This window comes from Parambassis ranga, chromosome 22 (assembly GCF_900634625.1).
Source record: "Parambassis ranga chromosome 22, fParRan2.1, whole genome shotgun sequence".
Classification (NCBI taxonomy): Eukaryota; Metazoa; Chordata; class Actinopteri; family Ambassidae; genus Parambassis; species Parambassis ranga.
This window is the reverse complement of record NC_041042.1, coordinates 8,458,454-8,476,928: the sequence shown is the minus strand read 5'-3', so window position 1 is coordinate 8,476,928 and position 18,475 is coordinate 8,458,454. Positions and strand designations below refer to the sequence as shown.

The 18,475-nt window shown below is 41.8% G+C and overlaps 2 protein-coding genes across 4 annotated transcripts; both read left to right on the top strand.

The window, feature by feature from the left end:
• The first annotated feature begins 61 nt into the window (after positions 1–61).
• Positions 62–3,339, top strand: LOC114427988 (jun dimerization protein 2-like). The gene is made up of 4 exons (XM_028396260.1): positions 62–300; positions 1,795–2,012; positions 2,345–2,449; positions 2,536–3,339. Exons 1-4 carry the CDS (start codon positions 111–113, stop codon positions 2,719–2,721), a joined length of 699 nt encoding a protein of 232 aa, XP_028252061.1. The 5' UTR covers positions 62–110; the 3' UTR covers positions 2,722–3,339.
• Positions 3,340–4,819: 1,480 nt separating this feature from the next.
• Positions 4,820–18,339, top strand: flvcr2a (FLVCR choline and putative heme transporter 2a). 3 transcript variants are annotated; one of them, XM_028395469.1, is made up of 10 exons: positions 4,820–5,558; positions 11,865–12,006; positions 13,266–13,406; positions 13,811–13,878; positions 14,029–14,132; positions 14,897–15,007; positions 15,598–15,703; positions 15,780–15,891; positions 16,185–16,249; positions 17,608–18,339. In XM_028395469.1, the coding sequence occupies exons 1-10, from the start codon at positions 5,001–5,003 to the stop codon at positions 17,671–17,673; spliced, it is 1,473 nt and encodes a 490-aa protein (XP_028251270.1). In that variant the 5' UTR covers positions 4,820–5,000; the 3' UTR covers positions 17,674–18,339. The 3 variants fall into 3 exon arrangements, with proteins under 3 accessions (XP_028251270.1, XP_028251269.1, XP_028251268.1); XM_028395468.1 differs by lacking the exon at positions 17,608–18,339 and adding an exon at positions 17,097–17,213; XM_028395467.1 differs by lacking the exon at positions 17,608–18,339 and having other exon boundaries at positions 16,185–17,213.
• The last annotated feature ends 136 nt before the right edge of the window (positions 18,340–18,475 follow it).

The following is an 18,475-nucleotide window of genomic DNA, read 5'->3' as shown; positions in this document are numbered from 1 at the left end:
GTCTATCCTGTATTTCCAGGCCAGGCCACAGTGCTGTCGTTGCAGCAGTCTGCAGCCTCAGTGTTTCTTTATGGGAGGAGCGGTGCGACTTCCCCACTTCTGCCCCCACTATGTACTTTTTTACATCCCTGCTTACGTTTGGCTGGCATAGCCTAATTTCCGCATTCCCAAATCCTCCCAGATTGGGGATCACGTTTAAAAAAATCGGGCTGATGCAACGATTTCCACTTTTTAAAATCTACTGTCGACCCTCGGCTGACCAGAAGAAAGGACATTTGTTGCACCTGGGATCAAAGTCAGGTCGGTGTTACAAAACTTCATAAGCTGGATGTGCATTTTTGTTGTTGTTGTTGTTGATGTTGTTGTGTAGACTTACTGGCTGAATGGCTCGTTGACGCATCGGCCATAGTTTGTAGCGATGTTTTCCGTAATGCAGCTGTTTGTGTGCGCTCCGTGTGTTTTGTAGCTGTGCGGGGTAAAGCTGAGTGCTGCAGAAGCAGCCGTTCTTTTGTTTGCATGCTCCTCTTACAGGAGTCGCAGCGCGCACAATTCAGAACAAAATGTTCTTATACTTAGCCTGCTGTTGCATTAACGTCAGTGCTGCGCAATGATTCATGTGCTTCACGTGAAACATGTGAAAAACTAAACAGCTGTAATTTTTTTTTATCAGTGCAGGTCTCTGATGGAAAGACAAAGTTACGTAAGATAAATGCCGCACTGACAAAAAACTTCCGCTTTCAAGTTGAGCAGTTGAGCAGTGTTAGCGTCAGAAAGATGACTGCAGGGATAAAAAGTTTATTCATGGCTGCACTGGAGTGCAGTATTAAGCAAACGAAAAAAATTAAAAATTTAAAATAAATAATGAGGATACTCTTTAATAAAGTTTTCACTGCAACTAAAAGATTTTTGTTTTAATTGTGCATTCTGAGCTATAAAAGGAATGTTCAACTTCTGATTGGGCATTTTGTAAAATAAAAATAAATCAATACATAAATAATAACTGGTTTCTCATGGAGTGATTACAGGTGACAGCCTGTTTTCTTCTTGTTGTTGGTGACCTGCTGAGGTCCACTTTGTCTTTCTGAGTTGCATTTGGAGGGAGTGACAGTGAAGGTCATCCCCATGTGAGATTCAGTGTGTCCATGTTCTCACAGTTCACAGATCAAATTAAATCCAGGTGTCTGTTTCCTGTATGGTGATATTTTGTCAGACGTTATACGTCCACTGTGAGTAATTGACCTCAGATAGTGCTTTTTGGCTGTGTCATGTGGCTTGGAAATCTGCTGAGCTGTTGTTGTAATTTCCTGTGTCTTTGGTTTCGCCTTTTCTCACACGCCTCTGTCATTGTTTTCTGTTTGTGTTTTTATATCCCATACTCGATCAGTGTCATCATCTGGAGGATGCCACAGTTAGCAGATTTGTCTTGGCTGTGGCAGCATGAGAATAAAGTAGACTTTTGTTTATTCATTCCAGGGAAAGTATAGGGAAATAATAAAATAAGTCACGGAGCAGCCACTTCAGCATTCTGCTGCTGTAACCACCATTCATCACAGAGCAGGGAGTCTGACTGCTAAAAAAAGGATCAGTGCACCTCAGGCAAATGCTTTCTTGCAGGTCAAATACAGCACTTTTGTTTTCAATTTGTTTTGTTGGAAAAAAGCTGTTTTCTTCCCTCACGCTATAAAAAAGGCCCCATTATGCACTATAACAGGCAGGGCAGACAGAGTTTTATGTGTTTTTCATTGATCTGGTTAAGTCGCCGTCTGAGTATGTCTCCCATTTTCTCCCTCCTAGCTGTGGTCACGACCGAGTCTGACACGATGCCAGGACAAATCCCAGATCCCTCTGTGACAGCGGGCTCCCTGCCCAGCCTGGGCCCACTTGCTGGGATCTCAGCCACCACGCTGACTGACAAGCTCAAATTTGGCGACCTCCAGGAGTTTGGGACGATGCTGTCACCTCTGCACATCCTGGGCAGTCTGGGGAAGAGATCACTAGTCATCAAAACTGAGGTACTGAGCACATTGTGTAAAAGAAATCTGTGTTTTTACTCAGATTACACACTCTAGATACAATGATCTTTAGGTGTCATAAACAGGTTTGCTTGAAGTGAAAGCGCCTTTGTTGTTGAAGTCATATTTTAATCAACAGGTCCCTCTAGTGGACATGGTGAGGTATTTTACTGTTGTTAAATGAACTGTGGGAACTCTCCACCATTATGGTCCAGGGGAGAATGGTGACATTAAGATTTATTTGCTTCTGTTAGATAATAGGGCAGTAAACACACTTGTCTAGTTTTTATTTTCATCCCCTTCTGAGCGCTCCTCCTTGTGCTGTTCTGTAGAAAGATGAGGAGGAAGAGAGGAGGAAACGAAGGCGAGAGAAAAACAAAGTGGCTGCAGCCCGATGTCGAAACAAAAAGAAAGAGAGGACAGATTATCTACAAAAGGTGAGATATGACCATAATCTGTGTATTATTCCACAGTTTGTTAAAATACATTTCCTTCTACAGCTCAGTCCGTCTGTTCTTTTCAGGAGTCAGAAAGACTGGAGATGTTGAACTCTGACCTCAAAGCTCAGATCGAGGAGCTGAAACTGGAGCGACAGCAGCTGATCCTCATGCTTAACCGCCATCGCCCTACATGTATTGTCAGGACGGACAGTGTGAAAACTCCGGAGAGCGAGGCGAACCCCTTACTGCAGCAGTTGGAGGCCAAGTGAAGATGCAACCCGCTTCCACAAGCAGGTTAAAAGCAGCCAACGAGAGGCACTTAGGTTTGGTCCAGTCCCCCACACCTTAAAAACACACACAGTGCTGCAGCACAGCCTGTGGGTCCAGTGCACATGGACATGCTTTTCCATTTCAGAGCTCCACATATTTCATACAACCCCATAGGTTTCTGATTTATAAAAGCTAGAGTTCCAAAAACATCGATGTTTCATATCAGCGGAGTAATGTTTATGAGTCATTGTGGGTACAGACAGGGACAGGGGTGATAGCCCATTTGGAGAATCCGAACTTTAGGTGGAAGTTAGAGGGAAACCAGGCCCACAAAGAACCACATACAAACATCATTTCCTGCTCAGTTTCATTCATTCATTTGGTGACAGAACAGTTTTTATTATATATATATTTCTTGTTTATATTTTGGCGCAGGCGTCATGTATGCACATATAGATATGGACTGTTTACATTGTACTTTATTTTCTGTTACCATAATGCTACTACCAACTGTTCATGTTTTTATACTTTTGTATATGATATTATATAAGCATATAAGCTATCACAAAATCCCCTTTTGTATTTCAGTAAGAAATAAATGTTTAGTTTCTTTTTTACTGGATTTTTTTTCATTTTTTTGAAAATTAAAAAAAAACTCAGGTACAACAACAAGTTTCTATAAAGGTTGGGATGCTTTATAAAATACAGATAATTTTTTAAACATATGAACTCCTTTTGAATTTGATGGCAGGAGCATGTTTACTAACCCCAAATTCTTATTTTTACAGTTCCCAGTGTGTCCTAACTTTTTTTTAAACACTGCCATCTGGTGGTTAGTAGTTGCATTTGTTGTTATAATATATTATATTACTATATTTTATTACTTGTACTATTTTATTACTACATTCTGTGCTCAGTGTACACATGTTAATGGCTTCAATTGGAATTGGAGTGAAAATGTATTATTTATTTTCGATTTAAGTTTTAGATTTAATCGACTGTCTGTATTACCTATTACTATCCTTTTTATATATACAAACTAAACTGAGGCATGTAGTAACCAGAGATCTTAAAAGTACCAGAGACACATACTTGAGTAAAAGTACTCAAGTATTAAAAGTGAAAGTACAAGTATGGAGTTTAATGTGTGACGGTGCTGCTCAGTCTCTACCTAAAGAAAGCAGTCCAAACTTCTGTGCATGTAGTTCAGTGGTTCTGAGGCAGCTTGATGACCCGATGATGAAACCAGCTCCACCAAACCTGCTTGTAGTCAGCTGCAGAGCCATGCTGCTCTGGCAATGATGCTGTAATTGTAATGGAGGCTCTGCTCCAGTGTGTCACTGCCTGGTTGGGGGTTTATCACTTGTTCATGTGTGTCAGCCTGAACACGACTTAATGCCACAATTCCCAACATAATGAAAGACAACACAGAGCTGGGTTATCTGTCCCTTTACTTATGTAGATGGAGGGCGTGGTGCAGGGCAACAGAACAGTCATTAGTTTAACCTAAACAAATTCCTTGAAGTAATAATAATCATAACTACAGTCAAATAACCAACAGGCTCTGTGTATAACATAATTTTTCTCCCTTTTGCACTAAGCTCTAATATTTATAAAAGAAAAACAAACATATCAGTAACAAACTGCTTCCAGACTGGAAATGTATAAACTAAATTATCCATCTATCCTCAATATTTATCACTATAAAATCATCATATATGAACAATGTGGCATAAACAGCATACTTGCAGTGCATAATACTCCAATAAAGTACAGTAGTAAAGCAGTCATACTTCAGTCAAACCAACAAGGCACTCATTGTTTTTACCAGGAGGGATTTAACTGGCAGATTAACAAGACTGACTCAAATTCTGAATCCAGTTTCTGGTAGAGAAGGAGCACCACCAATAGTCCTCTTATTTATTTGCTTGTTTATTCTAGTGAGAGGACTTTCAGTTTTGTCTCTGAACATTTCCGATGTTATAGTAGGAGGTGGGATAGAGCCCAGGCCAACAGTCATGTCTTATCTCAGCAGCTGGGTGGAGTAAAAGTCGAGTCAACTCGCTCTTGGTCTGTATTTCTCAGAAAGCTCAAGTATTGAATGAACTTCTGCACAGTTCAGTCCTCTGGAATGATCAGCGACCTCAGTGTTAGTGTGAAGGCAGAGAGAAGCGGTCCGTTCTGTCAGTGAAGGCAGGTTGCTGTCACCTCTGTGAATTCTTCTTTTTTTTTCTTTGGAAGAAATCCTCTGAGGTTTTCTGATCTTCCAGTAACAGAAATGGGGGACCGCAGTGCTCAGGACATCAATGGTCCACATGTGGGGTCGAAATCTCCGGATGCCACTGACCAAATTGAACCCAGCAGCATCCCAAACGGAGACAGCGGCTCTGCGCTCACTACGCGCCTGTACAAGAAGCGCTGGCTGATTGTGTTCCTCTTCAGCTCATACTCTCTCAGCAACGCGTACCAATGGATCCAGTACGGCATCATCAGCAACATAATCATGAAGTTCTACAACGTGGACGGCTTCGCTGTGGACTGGCTGTCCATGATCTACATGCTCATCTACATCCCCTTCATCTTCCCAGTCACCTGGCTCCTGGATAAGAAAGGGCTGCGCACCACAGCGCTGGTGGCAAACGCTCTCAACTGCGCAGGGACGTGGATAAAGGTGGCCAGTGCCAGACCCCACCTGTTCTGGGTGACTATGCTCGGGCAGTGCGTAACTTCCATAGCCCAGGTATTCATCCTTGGGATGCCCGCCCGCCTAGCGTCCGTCTGGTTCGGCAGAGATGAAGTCTCCACCGCCTGCTCCATTGGAGTTTTTGGCAATCAGGTGAGTTGGAAGGATGTCACACTTTCTGACATGTACATGATATTAATCCACACATTTGGTTCCTGCACTATGTGCGCAGTTTATTATTTTATTTCTTAAAAATATTCATATATTTTTAATAAGCCACAGCATCATCGATCGTTTGATCTAAAGCAGTCCTACAACTCATTTATTTATAAAAATGATGTTATTCATGGCACAGTTTGCTATTTAATAGATACCATGGTATTTGAATTAAAGACATATATGATCAGTAATCTTCCATTGATGGAAGCATTAGTCAGTCTGATGTTGGTGACTAGGATTAGTCAGTATAACTGAACTGTGGAAGTCATAGTTAAGTTTCACTGCAAGAAAATGAAGGATGGACCCAGGAGAGAACACTGAGGGGAAAGAGCCATTGTTTTCAATGAGGAGGACAGGAGGACGGGAACACACAGGTCTAAGGAACACAGAGCCACACGCAGCAGGTGACCCTGTGGGTAAACAAACAATCCCACACGAACAGAGGGGAGCACAGGACCTAAATCAGTGAGACACCTGTGTCTTGTTTCCCTCCTGTATTTCCACATTAGGGTAGGAAGTAAAACTCATGGGGAAACACAAGGGAACACAGGTTTTAGAAATAAGACAGGGAGACACGAGACACAACTACTGACAAACACGGGAGGGACTGGAAGGAAACTTTACAACACACTTGCAGAAGTAAAGTAAATAGGACACAGGGGATGCACAGGGACACAGATCACAGAACAACACAGGAGGACGGGGCGAAAATGAAAACTAATAATGAAAAACCACAATGTCAAAATAAATTGAGAACTTTACAGAACAAGAAACAGGACCACAAACAAAATCTTGTTCATAGCCTCCAAAATCTGAGGCTTATAGGTTAGCAGACTGGCCAGCCAGCACCAACATGTCAGAATAACATCCCCTCTTGGTTTGTGGGTCCTTGAACACCTGCCTGTTGAAGAGTGACAAATGGAGAATGCAGGGGACTAAATAGTTGTAACTAAATTGCTGTGGTTGTCCTTACCTCTAATTTTAGGTTCAAAGCCAATGCACTACAAACACACGTCACAGTTTTTTTGCAGCACTGTTTGTGTGACTTGTGGCTGGTATAAAATGCAAAGCAGCAACACACATTGACAGGATATGTAGGCAAACATCCTGATGTTCTATCCTAAATGATATTCTGGAGAATTATGTGTGCCTGCTTGCCTTGAAAAAAGCCTTATCAGAGTACATGGAGGTTTTCTTTTATTGGTAACATTTTTATGCTCACTCTGACAGTGGTCAGATCCCTGATACCCATCCAAAATGATCTGCATTCCACATTTAACTACAAAATGTTGGTTCAGGCCCAAGGTCACTGCATATTTATTATGTTATGTCACAAGTGGCCACACTATTGATGATGACACTAACAAAAGGCCACCTGTAGTGGAATAAAATGTGCATTTGCCTCTGACATTAGGCAAAAGTAGAATAAAATGCATCTCAGTATAGACTATACCAGCAGGCTTTTTTACACTTTAGATATAACAAGTCAAATGTAACACACACAGACAAATATGTTCATGGAATAATCCACTGATCATAGCACAGCTTCATAGAACACGTGCCTCATATGTGTGCGTAATTGGGAATGACGTGTCAGTGCGCACTCTCGCCACCTTCTGCTGGAATCCTGTAAACACTTAAGTGTGTTGTTTTGTGTCCATCCTGCCCTGCTCCGGGTATGCCACACTCACGGGTCCTTTAAAATTCACATTTTGCGTGAATATTTCAGAGTGTTCAAAGAACAGAGTGTACAGCCTGTGTGTGTGTGTATTCGTAGCTTTTATGTAATCTGATCACTATCAGGAAGCGTAATGATCGTGATGATCTGTTTAACAGCCGCACTATCAGCTGTGATTACGCGGTTTATGGCGCTAATTTGAAGGAAATAACACGAATGCGATGCCAACAAACAAGTCTCGCTTCACGTGCGCCTCTTGCATCCAGAATCAAAACGTGTTATCATGATTTACTGTGTCGTACAGACTCATGCAGATGCTTGTAGTGCTTGAAATGTATGTGGAGTTGTAGTTTGGATGTACGAAGAGAGAAGCTACACACCACACACACACACACACACACACAGGCAACACAGTGAAGACTTATCAATAGGGAAATCTAAAAGAAACACCCAATAATAATAATAATAATAATAATAATTAATGATAGATCATATGTAGTAGTTATATACAATAAATACATAAATAAAGATCAGAAATATGCTATTATAAGAATTACTTATACTTATAATTTAAAACTCAAAACTGAATAAATCTGTGAATCATGTCACACATTATGCAGCCTACATCAGAAAATGTTGGAAGCCTGGTTGTAGACATGTACCTTGCTCTCCCACACCTTTACATGCCTTCTGTCAGGTGTCTCCCTTGGGTCCTGTTTGTTCCTTCACTCACTCATGTTATCTTCACCAACAAGAGCAAAGGTCAGTTGGCCTTTTGTACTGAAGCTTCCAGCTGAAGGCCCTGATGCTGAAACATGTGAGACCTTTGTGTGTGAAAAGCTCAGAGATTTGAATGAGCTCAAAGGAAATCTCCACATGTCAATTTGGGAAGGAGGAAAAATCATTGAAGTCATCAGTACCTATAGTCCCCCCCCCCCCCAATCTCGGTGCACTTACTGACCTATGTCCTCTATCACAACAGAACCCCCCCCCCCTTCCACTTATGTGGACTCTTCAGTGTAAAAGTGAACACATTTAACATTTACTCAACACGAAATGATTTTTACATGTCGGACCAAGTAGAACTGAGTGAACAAATCTAGGAACATTAAGCATTCTTGCACACCACGTAAGGCTTTTGAATATAAAGCAGGATAAGACAAACAAATAAATAAATAAATCAGAAGAGGATGTAAACACACTTACTGTTGAAGCTATAATGGTGGTAGTGCAGCCTGGTGGAGTGTCAATAACAGGCTTCCTGAATTACTTAGTCTGTACATATTAGTTTGCATAATGCCACATGTAAACACCTTTGAATTAAAGCTGGACCCACTGATATGTGAGCCAGTGCAACAAAACAGTGACAGAGTGCTAATGCTTTCTGGCTGCACTGGTGTGTAACAGCAGCTTCTTAAACCACCAGGCCTGTGACTGCTGTGAGACAGATGATTTAATCTGAAGTGATTGGGCATTCCTAAATCCAATTTATGACCCAGAAACAGGTCTAATAACCCCAACCATAAACTTGTTACTGTCACCTCCTGTTTGATTGGAGGCACACAGCCTCCCCATAGCCACAGCATGGAGGCTGTAAAAGTTGTTAAAAAAGTCATAGTGTGGCAACTTAAGTTGCATTTCTACATTACAGAATAGGGTGATGGGGTGGACTTTAACTTGTCAGTTGATGTGTATCTGTGGTGTCATGTGCCTGATCTGAGCTTTCCCCTCTATAATGTTATATTTTCCTGTACTGTGACCTGAGCTTGGAAGGAGGAGGAGGAGTCAGGAGAAGAATGTAGTCACATGACTACACAGACAGAGCAGACTGATTAGTGTAGGCAGGTATATAGGTTAACTTCTGCTTCCAATCAGACCCTCTAGCGGTGCTCATTATTTTCAAACTACAACCTCTGCTGCACCATCAGGAGTAACAGGTCGTAATCTCCACTTTTGGCTCAGCGGGCAAACTTGTTATGAGCTGCCAATAGGAAGTGCCTGTCACCTGGTAAACTGTGCTAAGAGAACGGCAACACAAGCAGAAATGTTTGCTCTGCCTTCCAGCGGTTCAGTGCCACAGAGGACGAGTTTCAGTTGGAAGAAGATGCGCTTTCAGAATGAATTCCCTGAAAACTTGGTGGATGGGCTAAGCAACATCAGGGACGATCCACCAAGGACAGAGAGGTGCAGTTTGTTAGAACACGACCAACTGTCTGTGGGAGAGAACAGTGACTTTGAGGCTTCGGTCATAGACACTGCTCAGCTCTTCCCACTTATGGAGACCAAGCTGTTCAAGAGGCGATGGGTGATGTTGTTCATCTTCAGCACTTTTTCCATGAGCAATGCCTTCATGTGGCTGCAGTACGGCATCATCAGCAACATCTTCGTGCGCTTCTACAACGTCGGTGCGCTGGCCATCGACTGGCTCTCCATGGTCTACTTTCTCACCTACATTTCTCTTATCCTGCCCGTCATGTGGCTGCTGGATAAGCGGGGCCTCAAAGACATTGTGGTGGTAGGCTCTGCCTTCAACTGCATTGGGGCCTGGATCAAGACCAGCACAGCTGACCCTAACATGTTTGCCATGACTGTGTTCGGACAGTTTGTGTGCTCAGTGGCCACAGTTTATATCTTGGGCATCCCATCCAGGCTTGCATCCCAGTGGTTTGGGCAGCAGGAGGTGTCCACTGCCTGTTCCCTTGGAGTTCTGGGAAACCAGGTGTGTCTCTGTTCAACTGATAGGCTGAAAAAAAGATCTTTGGCAGTGTGTGCACTGTGTGACACTTTTCTCATAGTAAGAAGATGTGTGTGTGTTGATATTAACATGCAAAACAGGCAGGTACATGTTATGCCACATCAGGATCTTCTTACATCTTAACATGTGTTCTTGTTATTTCTGTTTCCACCTTTCTTCGTGAGTCAGTCACCCTCTCTCTCTGTCTGTAGAATAAACTCAGTGCTAGTATCCGCTAGATTGTAGAGGGGCAATGCAGAGTTTCACTTCTGCTCCCTCAGTGTTTTCACATGGCAAGTGAATTATGGGAAGCAGTGAATCTGGCTAAGCCCTTTTAAACACAACAAGGGTTAGTTTTTTTTCTGCAAGTTATAGACACAGTTTTGTGGTATCATGGCAGTGTTGGCTTTATAGATGACCTGATCAAATAATATTTTAGATTTAGCAACAAGTACATGATATTTTTCCTTAATAATTTCATTGTAACATTATGACAAGGCTTCTGAGTTTGTAAAAATGAAAAGTACCACATGCAGTCCCAGTGTACACATGCAACAGGTATGTGATAAAAATCCCTCCAGACTGGGTGGAAGTTAAAGGCAGAGAAGCACGCATGACACTAAAGTGATTACCTTTATGTCTGTATGGTTTGTTCTTTCTGAATTTGCTGCGGGTGGCGGGTGACTTCTACCGCTTGCATCGTCTGCTTCTGAACAAGCTCCCACAGCTGTACAATGAGAATGCTGTGTGCGTGGCAAGTCTGGCTGTTATCTTTCAGTTTTTTATGTCCTTCTTGGAAAAGACAACAAAAAAGTGTATGAACACTGCAACATGCTATGTATGTATTAGGCTATATATGGGTGCTTTGTGATTATGTGAACACCATCAAAAGACATCTGACCCCTCTGATGCTCTTTAACCTCTGAGTTCACACCGTTGTTTCTTCATTTTGAAGCGCCCACTCTCAGCAAACACCAAACACCGGTCATTGTCAGAGCTGTTCTCATTGTGTCCTTTAGTCCTGCTCCCTACCGATGATGATGAAAGGACACATTGTTGTTGATGTTTACTTGCTCACCATGACTTCATTTCTTTTGGCTTCGGTGCCTATAAGCAGGATTCCAAGTTTCCACATTTTTTCAGGCTGAAGTACTTTACATATCCCCCTGGACATTTAGAAATAGTTCACACTAACAAATAAGTAGGTAGGATTTCCATAAAGGCCTGTGATGATTTGAAGATCAGACAGATCAACAGTTTATGTGCCAAAAATAACTCTGAGAGGCCATCGTTAGTTTGAACAAGTAAAGAATAATATGGTTTTTGTATATTCTTGAAAAGAAATCAAGTTATTTTACAAAAAGGATCGAATATTTAGTTCTTCCACTGATCTCTAGCACAGTGACCACAAGGTAAGTTAATGCTTGTTTAAGTTGTTTAGTAAGTTAAAACACAAAGCTTCCTGCAGAGGTTAGCAGGTGCAGAGCTGAGAAGAAAAGGGGTCTGACATATTCAGTAGAGTAGAGGGACCTCAGCAGGTGTCTCTTCTGGAATGTACTTGGGCCTGTAGGAAGCACAGGAAGTGGTATTCAAACCTGGGAAATTGAATATCCCATTTATTCACAATCTACTGGATTTGTTAGTGGTCATTGGAGGCTAGGGTTTGAAGAGTCAGATTTTGTCTTCACTTCAGAAACTATAAGCTTTAACTTTCTTTTTCTGGCTCTTCAACCTTTTACCACTTTCCCTTGTGTACTGTGTATTTGTGTGTGTAGTCATCAGCTAATGGCAGGAACTCTTTTTCTAACTTTGTATCTCTTACCTACAGATGGGAATTGCTATTGGGTTCCTGGTCCCACCTATCCTTGTGCCTAATGTGGATGATGTAAATGAGCTGGCGCATCACATCAGAATCATGTTCTACATCAGCGCAGGTGTGGCCACCTTCATCTTTGTCCTTGTAGTCATTGGTAAGTCTGTCTCTCTCTCTCACACACACACACACACAGAAGGAGGGAGCTGTCAGGGCCCTTTAGTCACTCATGCAGCAGTTGCCCACTGCAAGTCCCTTTTGATGTCACATAACTCCCACAGCCATGGTAATGAAAATATATAAAGAGGAGTTGACAGTTTGTGGTTTCCAGTGGTGGACTGTAACAAAGCTGTTACCTCACCCCACTTCCGTTGTGCCTAGTGCCAGCAGTTTATTTAGGGAAGCACTGAAAATATATTTTCGTAGTTTTCCAGGAGGAATATTGGAAGCACTAGGTGTGATTTCAAGGTCTGTGCATGTGTATACTCACTTAGTGTTAAGCCCAGTCCCAGCTTGTTTGTTCATGTATCAATTATCGTTGTGTGGTATCGTGTTTCCTGTGAAATGTCTTTGTGACCTACCTCAGTCATCTGAATGAGTACATAATATTGACATTTTAAACCTAGTTAGGGTGAAAGTCGTCAACATGGTAGCTGAAAATGGTGGGAAGCTTGTTGCAGATGGGAGAAGACAGAGACTACATTTTTAGTGTATACTTGTTTGTATTAAATGCACCTGATGTAAACAGAGTATTCTGGTTACAGTTTTTTCACACATTCATTCATTTTTTTTGATGGTAGACATTTATGTTGAGTTAACAGGATCCTCAACCAGCACTGCTGTGAAGCCCGAGATCTGCCGTCTACTAAAACTCCACTGGAGCTTTGTGCTCCACTAGATGAGCAGCTGCAGTAATTGCTGTAATTGTCCATCTCTTGATGAGATGTGTTTGGACATGATGTGAAATAAAAGCAGGGGCTCAGGGAGTCCCATCAGTGTTTTATAAAATCATCTCGCCCCCTCCAGCTCTGTTAAATTCTCCTTTCACCTCCACCAAGGACTAAAACTCACAGAGAGTCAGAGAAATGGGGTAAAAGGGGAACCTGTGCCTTTCTGAGGGATAAGAAATGACAAGACAGAAAGAGAAAGAGAAGAAAGGATGCAAACAAATTCACTGAGCCCGGTAAAATCATGTAAAGTTATTGGCTTATTGACAACAGATGTGTGCACAGTGACGTCTTCAACTGTATTGACGTATTTATTGTATCTTTAGAGGCTTGTGGGGCACGTGCACAGACACACACATACACACCTCTGCTCCATTGATCTCCATTAGGAGGAGCAGACATACACTTTCATGAGCAGATTCATGTTGACCCCACACATGTCCTATAATACTGTATCTTTGTGTGGCAGTGTTTCAGGAGAGACCTGAAATCCCTCCCTCTCAGGCCCAGGCTCAGGCCAGGAACATGCAACCTGACGAGTACTCCTACACGGCCTCCATTTTGAGGCTGCTGCGCAACAAACCTTTTATGCTGCTGGCTGTCAGCTATGGTGGGTCCCTTCCAGCTGGAAGAACATATTTTTTGTTACATGGTTAAAATATCACACATGGTGCCTTTCTTACATCAGCTTGCATCATTCAATTATACTATCACTAATTCTGTATCACAGGTATTAAAGTGAGAGGTGACAAAGGTATAAATGCCTTTTAAAGAGACATCTAAAGCTATCGGGCCTAATCAGCTGCCATGTAGATATGATGACGTGTCATCGTGATGCATGTCTGACTATGTGTAGCCATTGATCCAAAGGTCTTCTGAGGTGTCCAAAGGTCTCTATGTAGTGATGTAATCAATGTCTGATTTCTGATAATTTTCCTTTGTCTTGAGAGTTTTACACCAAGAGGTGCATATTATTTGTAGATAGAGATTAGAGGCTGTGTTCTCTTGCTGCAGGGCTGAACGTTGGCTGCTTCTATGCTATTTCTACCCTGTTAAACCGGATGATCATCGAACACTACCCTGTAAGTCTGCCTGTTACCTCATATGCACCCTTCTTTCCTGCCGGATGTTCAGTGTGTGAATAGGCCCAGTATGTATGATACTTCCTTTGACACTGAACCATAGAGCTGTCTTATATGATCTGTAAAACCTGAAGTGATTTTTCCTTTCAGGGTGAAGAGGTGAATGCTGGGAGAATTGGTCTTACCATTGTCATTGCTGGCATGGCAGGGTCCCTCATATGTGGCATTTGGCTGGACAAGACCAAAACCTACAAGTAAGATATACCTACAAAATGCTTTGTAGTCCTGTTCTCTGCAGTGTTCACACATCCTTGCATGAACATCCTTCTGAGACGTCCAATTGAATCAAAGCTTTTGTCCAAAGTGGGCACGAATAAGAATCCAGCGGAAGTGAGTTTTATATGTGATGTCCCTCTCTGCTTATGTGAACTGACAGGCTCAACTCAACTGGTCCTCCCAGGTCGCATCTCAGGCCTTTCTGCCACTGCATTAAACATGGAAAACAGTAATAATGCAGACTTAAAGAGAATTAAAAGCATCAATAGTGATTTTTGATGCTGTCGTTTCCACCAGTCAGTTTATTGTTGGTGTGTGCTGCTGACTGTTATGATCAGAAAAAAAACTCAGATTCCTTTCATGCCATTAGGATGCTTAGCTGTCAAAGTGGTTAGGCCAGATTTATGTTGTGGACCCTCGTGCTGCCTTTGTGTTGTGATGGAGAGACTTTGCTATACCAACAAAAATGTTTTGCAGCATATTTTACGCGTGGTTGTACCAGAGACAGCACCACCAGAGTAAGCCTGTTTTTGCAGATGGCCTGTTGTTGTTCTTGAAAATCTGCAAAGCAATCCTCCAAAACATTAACACTAGAAGCTCGGTTTGCCTTTGGCTACCAAATTAAGCTGTGTGTGTGTGTGGATCAGCTTTAGCAGGTCTGCAGCAAACATAAGACTTGTCACAAGACTAGGACCAAGATTCAGTTTATGCATTGTCTGATGTTGGTCTCCTGTTTCCACAGGCAGACCACGCTGGCTGTGTACATCCTGTCTCTGGTTGGGATGCTCGTCTACTCCTTCACCCTCAATGTGGGGCACCTGTGGGTGGTGTTTATCACAGCTGGAGTTTTAGGGTAGGTAATTAATCAACATACATATCTCAGCAAGCTCAGTTAACATGCTACCAGCAAACATGTAACATTTATTCTTATTTATTCACCAATAAACATGTTAAAAGGGCTGATTTGTTTTGCCAGAACCATCAAACAGACATTTCAGCAAGAAACCTTGTAACATCTGGTTAAACTGGTAGTTGTGGTCATTGTGACACGTCTGTCTGTTATGATAAACCTTATCTGTCAGAGTCTCACACATTGTGGTAAGGCTCTATGTAGTTCATGTTTTCTGCATTTCTTTGAAATGGGAGCTTTGTTGAAGTGAAATTAATACCCCTCCATCTCCCAGTCCACACGCTTCCTCCTTAAAATTACAGCTATTTATGGTAAGCTGATTATGCCTATAACTGGTCTCCATAGCAATTCCTTTGTCTGGTTTTCATTTTTCAAACCCAGACAGGATGTATTTATTAGAAATATACACGTGTCCTACTTTTCCATTTGTGGTGCTGTTTCTCTTTTACAGGACAAAAGCTAGAAAGATAATCACCTTAATTAATGCATTCATTTAGTTTTTTATTTGACCTTCATCTTCTTTTTGTCTGCAGCTTCTTCATGACAGGATACCTTCCTCTAGGTTTTGAATTTGCTGTGGAGCTCACCTACCCAGAATCAGAGGGAACCTCATCTGGGCTGCTTAACTGTTCAGCTCAGGTCAGCAATAACATACCATTAGCAGAATTAATAATCAATAATTATTCAAGAAACGTTTTGTTAAATCTCATTTCAGATCTTTGGGATCATTTTCACCATTGGTCAGGGGAAGATTATTGATATGTGGGGAACCTTAGCTGGAAACATCTTCCTGTGTATATTCCTGCTAATAGGAACTGTAATGACAGGTAAGATCCTGCAACAGTGATTTCTGAAAACGTGTCAGCACATGCATGCACGTGATTTTAGAAGGAACTGGACACGCTGTTTAGTGTTAACATTTTAGTGTTGGAGTATGACTCCTTGAACCTTAAACCACTGTGTTGTGATTGTAGTCATCGATCAGGATGTCATATATTTTACTGGATATTGTCTCCCCCTAGTGGCTAAATGAATAAATACATTGTTATTTTCTGTTCATTTTAATTTAAACCCTTTTTTTCGCATAATAATACATTTTACACCTCCCTGTTTATCACAGGATTTATCAAATCTGACCTCCGGCGGCAGAAGGCCAATCTGCAGACTGCAGCACTGGAGGAGAGTGTAAGTACATCAGGTCAGAGGTGGGACCCTCACATCTCTGTATTGAGGGGATGTGTTGGATTCCATGGCTGTAATCCCTGCCGGCTGCTTCCCTGCAGTCACTCTTCAGTGTGCTTCTGATTAAATGAAGGCGGTTGGCCTGCTGCACGGGTGGACACTTTAACCCACTAAGAACATCATTTCTCTCACTTCTGCATTGTCCCTAACAAACAGCACGTTTCACATTTTTACCCCATTTTGTTTTGTTTTTTTACACTTTCAAAGAGGTGCAGTTGACAGCTGTCATTAACAGCTGTTTAATGGTTTGATGTAATCCACTAAAAGACACCACAAGACAATATTAACAAATGATAAAGCATTGTTTTGGCTAATCAGACAAAATAAATTAATTGCAACACAGAACAAAACTCAGTGGCATCCAGCTGCTCAAAATCACCTTCAAACGCTGCTCTAATACAAACCCTTACTTCACATTGTGTGTGCTCTGCAGCTGGTTGCGTCATTTAAAACAAGCATGTGGCTGCTTTTCTGTCCTTTTTCTCTCTCTTTATAATATTGTAATATTAACTAAACAAATGCAGCCACAACACCAGTAACCCACAGGAACTGTACTTGTTCAGTTTGTTTATTTGATGAGCCCGTTCTGTTAAATTGATGTGAACCAGCCTGTGTAAGTGTCACTGGTAGGCTGGTGGACAGGCTGCAGGCAGCATAGTACTGTAGGTGTGCAGGTGTTTCTGGAGGCGCTGCTGCTGGTGGTGTGGTATGAGGTAGTAGTTGTTTGGAGACAAAGCGATCTCCTCATGGGCCCCTCCTCAGAGATGTGACACCTAAGCTGTCATTCCAGCCTACAGGCTCCATGTCATCGGTGCAGGACTACGGGGCCACGGCGTGCAGCGGGCCCTGGCAACAGCAGTCATGACATAAACCCACCTCACTATAATCAAAACACACACCTGCCAAGGTAGGGGCACACACATTCTGATTCTTCAATACTAGTGATACCACACACACACAGCATGCACACACTATTCAAGTTGTAAAACCATAAAAGCCATATACTCAATGTTTAAAAATGCCACTGAAACTTCCATAAAACAAACCACAAACACATGACTGATGTTGAGTACATGTTGTGTTGTGAGTTACTGAAATATAGTTTATACTATGTATAATCTGATCTACTGTTACTGTGAAATGAAACATCTATCCTGTGATCTTAACCTCCTATAGAGATAATTATATAGTTTTCATATACAGAATCAAACTGGTCTATTGTCTTTTTAAAAGCTATGATCAGTTGAGAATTTGCATCTACCTCACTCACTTGTTGAATTTTAATTGCGTGTCCCTTACAGAAAAAAGCAGCTGACCTGGAAGGAGGTGACTCTCCACCTGAAGTGCTGAAACAAAGGAAGCTTTAAGGAGGACCGGCTGTCGCCGTGTACAGACACATCACCATGCATAAATGTGCACAAATGACCACAGAGCTGCTGGAAGGATCATTCCTGATCAACAGACCTGCTGTTCTTTTCATGTACTGTATGGACTGCAGAACAAAAACATTAGTAGTGAACATTATATTTTACAGAAAAGGCATATTATGTGTCATCAGTGCAATGAAACTTTAGTGACTCTAATATACTAACTGAATTACTTCCCTAGCCTTTACACTCTCTCCCCCGATTAATGTTAATGTTTTATGCATTTAATGATGAATATTCAAACTGTTTCCTCCTCTTGTGTGTAACTGAACTCAGTCTTTACATTGCTGAAGGTATTCATTCGAGTGTTCTGTTTTTTAGAATATATAATGCATGTTCAATGCAGACTAAGGACTGTGACGTGCTTCCCTGTAATGGCAGCCTGTGTGCCATTAAGGATCACATGGAAGTATTACTTCTGAATACTGCTGATTATAAATATGATTGATGCTGTGCATCTGAGTACACTATGGAAGGCCAGTTATTGTCCTTGTTCTACTGTCAGTGAGCTCTACTAGAAGACATGTGGTGATCAACACAATGTCAGCACAAAGCACAAAGGAAGGATCTGGCAAATCCAACCTGCCGCCCTTATCATTTTGCACAGAAAACTGTTTTTATGTGTACTTTTAGCATGTAAATTTGTTACTGAGAAATGTAGTCCATGCTGTGTAACCAGTATTTATAGTTTGTCATTAACATGTTCATGTGTTGTTGAAATGTTCCTGTGATTGTGAGGTGC